At 36.9% G+C, this 4,234-nt stretch overlaps 1 protein-coding gene and 1 non-coding gene across 2 annotated transcripts; one reads left to right on the forward strand and one right to left on the reverse strand.

The window, feature by feature from the left end:
- Positions 1-596: 596 nt before the first annotated feature.
- Positions 597-668, reverse strand: trnac-gca (transfer RNA cysteine (anticodon GCA)). Its single transcript has one exon. It is a non-coding gene; the product is annotated as a tRNA-Cys (tRNA).
- A 143-nt stretch (positions 669-811) lies between these two features.
- Positions 812-3,558, forward strand: pomp (proteasome maturation protein). Its single transcript, XM_086150420.1, has 6 exons — positions 812-946; positions 1,232-1,329; positions 2,493-2,553; positions 2,857-2,958; positions 3,076-3,169; positions 3,269-3,558. The coding sequence occupies exons 1-6, from the start codon at positions 944-946 to the stop codon at positions 3,334-3,336; spliced, it is 426 nt and encodes a 141-aa protein (XP_086006546.1). The 5' UTR covers positions 812-943; the 3' UTR covers positions 3,337-3,558.
- Positions 3,559-4,234: the final 676 nt, after the last annotated feature.

The following is a 4,234-nucleotide window of genomic DNA, read 5'->3' on the forward strand; positions in this document are numbered from 1 at the left end:
GGCAATTACTACATTGGTTCCACTAACTTTTACATAACAGCCGCAAAGCAGCGGTAATAATAACTGACCATAAGTTCTTATTATCCACTATTATTTACTAAAAAATGCAGATTGATCATGTACAAAATACAGAGCTTTTGATTTTTCACCAGCAGGCTTCCACTAAAAATCATGTCAATCCTTCGCATCCAGTCAATCCTTATTTAGAAATGTGTACTGCTTCTTTTTTTCTCAAATAAATAATACCTTAAGGTAACAGGTAATAGGTTATCACCTTATCACCTTGGCGAGAAGAAAAAAATGCAAATGGTGAAATTATATGATCGACAGAAACTACTCACCATTGCACCTGCGCTTTGTGAGTTGCACACTAAGCTGCATTCAATGTTTCACGTGCACTGCCAACATGCTTCATACTTGTAATAGTGTTTACAACACCTATTTATTGCCAATAAAAATCCCAATGCACTGAGGACAGCAGAGTAGGATTCTATCTTCCATTCCACAGGGAGATAGGTTTCTGCACTGTACATGTGACAATGAACAAATTGAATCTTAACAGTAACCAGCCTTTTTTTTTAAAAACCTTGAAAAGTAGGGGGCACCCGGATTTGAACCGGGGACCTCTTGATCTGCAGTCAAATGCTCTACCACTGAGCTATACCCCCATCTGTTCACCGAATCCCAATATGAAATAATATACTATACACGTTCAAGATTTTAATGCTTCTATGGTATGAAACAATAGCGTGGTGACAGATCTTGTCTTTGTGAGGTATTTGCGATAGGTATTCATCATTAGCAAAACTGCGCACCATTTGTGGTATCGTTGGTATGGACGGCCTCTTTGAGAGCGTTGAAAATTCCGGATATGACGTAAAATGAGAACGCGACGAACCGGATGTCAGTGCGTTGAAAAGAAAGTGGAAGAATCGAAGAGATCATGGTACAGTTACATATCATTGATATATACATTGTTTTTACGGTAGAATGTTATTAATTTATTACTGGGAGGTTCGTTAAATGATTATTCATCTTGTGTGATTTAATCACCCACTTGTTTTTCGTCCTAAAACGTTCTTAACTAATTTAGTTGTGAATCTGATTAGTCACCCGAGCTAAGGCTAACAGGTTAGCACAACCCAAACAGCGGTAAATCTTTCATTAGACCCCAATGTATTACGTTTACGTTTCACCGATGTGTTAACAGTGTTTTATTTGGATGTGACAGAATTCCCGAGGCGTTCGATCTCAGCTGAAAGACAGTGTACCTGTGGCCGGCTTGTGTCCACAGGGAGCTTATGGAGTCCAGGATTCCCTTCGTTCCGGGTGGGCCATTATTGTAAAAAATTCATATGGTGTAGAATATTTTTGTACATGTATAGACAACTTTTATTTCAGGGTTTCCGAGGGTCGTTGTAAAATAACCAAATTCAATGTCTTGAGGCATTAACATGTGATAAATGGATGAAAAACCACATTGTTATTTACAGTTTATTTTGATAAGGCTCTATAAACATTTCATGATTTTGAAATTGGGTGATGATTGACAGCTGGAACCCTTTATTAGGCTATTGTCTATGCCCAAAGAGATTTATCGACGTAGTGAGAGAGGATATGAAGTTAGTTGCTGGTATGAGAGATGAGGATGTAGTAAACAGGGTAAGTTGCAGAAGGCGACCCCTGAAGGGAAAATCTGAATGGAAAAGAAGAAGATAAGAAGTTTACAGACAGTTTTCTGACAGTGCACAAAGTTACAATGTCAGAATTGAAGCAAAAAGGATATAAACTAGGTTATATGTATGAATAATCTTACACAAAGTTAAATCCATGTGATTCTTTAGTTCCATTGTCCCTCTGAAGGTCATATGTACATATTTGCTCCTGTTGAAAATGTATTCTCGATATAAATGATGATTATAAATAAACGTATCTGCCCTAGGACGTGGTTATTACATTTGTTTGAAGTGGGATTAAAACGCATTAATTTAAATTATCTAATACCCACAGAAACCCTGTGTTTTCCTCCAAATGATCATGTCATATGGCTTTACATTGATTTTTTATTTCATGATAGCTTTTATAAAGTTTTGAATATGTTAATATAATATCAGTTGTAATACCAATTCTTTTACACATTATAAAGAAGGACACATTGTCCATGCTCTACTGTCAACTGTGAAGCTTGTTTGTTTCTGATTCCCTTTTGCCATCAAATATACAAAGCTTCAGCTTGTCATGCAAAACATGTTGAAAAGTGATAGCGATTGGCTATCACAGTGTTTACACATGTCTATTTTCGTATTTCGTTAAAACTCCACCACATAATTGACTACATACTGATTGTGACCGGATTAACTAGAAGATACCAGTTTAATTCAGTCATAATGTCACGCGTCAAATGTTGCAGTCTATACATTCAAATCTGCTAACAAGTAGAACAAAAATACAGCGGATCATGTTATTACTTTTCATTCTCTTTCTCTTAATAGTTTCACCAGTGTCAAAAATGAACTTCTTCCCTCTCATCCTCTGGAGTTGTCGGAAAAAAACGTAAGTAATGTTAATTGTACTGGAGTATATGAGATAATAACATGATCATTTATCCGTATTTTCTTCTGCCATCTATTCTTTAATCCACCTCACAAAAGTCAACATCTTAATTTTTATTTACTTTAAAGCGTTTTGGTTAACATTCAATCCTTGAGCCCTCAGGAATTAGGAACTAAACTAAAGTTTAAAAAATGCATCACAATAATTAGTCCTGATTTCCAACAGATTAATTAAGCTAATGATTATCAGGCGATCATAAAGGTAATTATTTTTCACTGATGTTTCCATATTTTCTATGTGTAGTTCCAGGTAAACCAGGACAGGATGAACTTTACAACCCTCAGAAACATCCAGGGTCTTCACGCTCCTCTTAAACTGCAGATGGAGTACAGGGCAGCTCGACAGGTAATACACACAAACCCACACACAAACACCACCACGACCACAGAGATGCAGTTGTATTATGTACATTATTTCTCTCTCTTGAACCTTTTTCTTTTTTTTTACTCTTTTTTTACCCAGATCCAGCGTCTGCCATTCTTGCAGAGCTCCAACCTGGCGTTGGATACACTCAAAGGCAGTGATGATGCCATTGGCTTTGAGGACATTCTCAACGGTAAGAAACGTATAGAGCCTCTGCTGCACATTCGTGTGAATGTAAATGCCACTGTACTTAATGATGAACCACTGTGACTCTTGCTATGTTATGTTCCAGATCCAGCTCAGAGTGAAATGATGGGTGAACCACATCTGATGGTGGAATACAAAATGGGATTGCTTTAAAGAAGATGTTCAAAGTACACTTTTGGTTTAGGTTATTATTTGTCATTTGTTTGATGTGTTCATTGAAAAAAAGTGACCAACTTACTTTCTGAAGAATTGGCAATCTTTCTGGAAAGCGTCAGGAGATGTGATGGAGGAAGGGGGACCTTTTAAATTTTTGCTGAAGAAAGTTAGTCAATTCCATGTTTGTGGTTGGTGTGTCTAATAAACTTTACAACGATCCAGGTTTCTGTTATTTTTATTGCATTGTTGCTCACAGATTTAGTCATGCCTAGAGTGGAGTACATATATTATTATTATTATTAAATATTTTTAATGTTGAAATTTGGCTTTTCATTTTGATGCAAATAGAATACCAGCATGAGGGGACAGTGCGGTATTCATAATAACAATTACCAGCAGGGGTGGCACTGATCCCCTGTATCTTACGGAAAAAGATCTTCTCATCACTCATTATATTGAATCTAAATTTATTTCAAGCATCTATTTTCCATTTAAATGGGGTAGAACTGAAATACAAAATTGTGAATGATGGCTCCGGAGCAGAATGAGGAAAAACAAGCAATACACTACAAATGTATTTAAACCCCAGTATTTGGCCTAGAATCAACATACTAGCTGTTTATTTTGCCTAAATGTTGCATTTTAGACCAGTTTTATTTGCAATGGACTCATTTGTTGTGATGCCTATTGAAACATTTAAACATAAAATATGACTATGGTAATCCAGAAAGGCAGCTCTGTTGTGGGACTAAACCTGAACCATCTTCAATTGGTGGCAGTGGGGAGGGTGAAGGACAAACTGAAAGCTATCCTGGTCCAGGACAGCTTCCAGTTTGTCCTTCCTGGACAATTCTTCCCACCCCTGCATGATGAGCTTTGGCTGATGTGCTCTTTC

This window comes from Fistularia commersonii, chromosome 8, assembly GCF_037954325.1.
Source record: "Fistularia commersonii isolate RoL2024-O1a breed Wild chromosome 8, RoL_Fcom_v1.0, whole genome shotgun sequence".
NCBI lineage: Eukaryota > Metazoa > Chordata > Actinopteri > Syngnathiformes > Fistulariidae > Fistularia > Fistularia commersonii.

Coding starts and splice junctions, on each gene's coding strand:
- pomp (XM_086150420.1), top strand. Junction 2,554..2,856: donor TGGAGTTGTCGGAAAAAAAC/GTAAGTAATGTT, acceptor TTCTATGTGTAG/TTCCAGGTAAACCAGGACAG. Junction 2,959..3,075: donor AGTACAGGGCAGCTCGACAG/GTAATACACACA, acceptor TTTTTTACCCAG/ATCCAGCGTCTGCCATTCTT.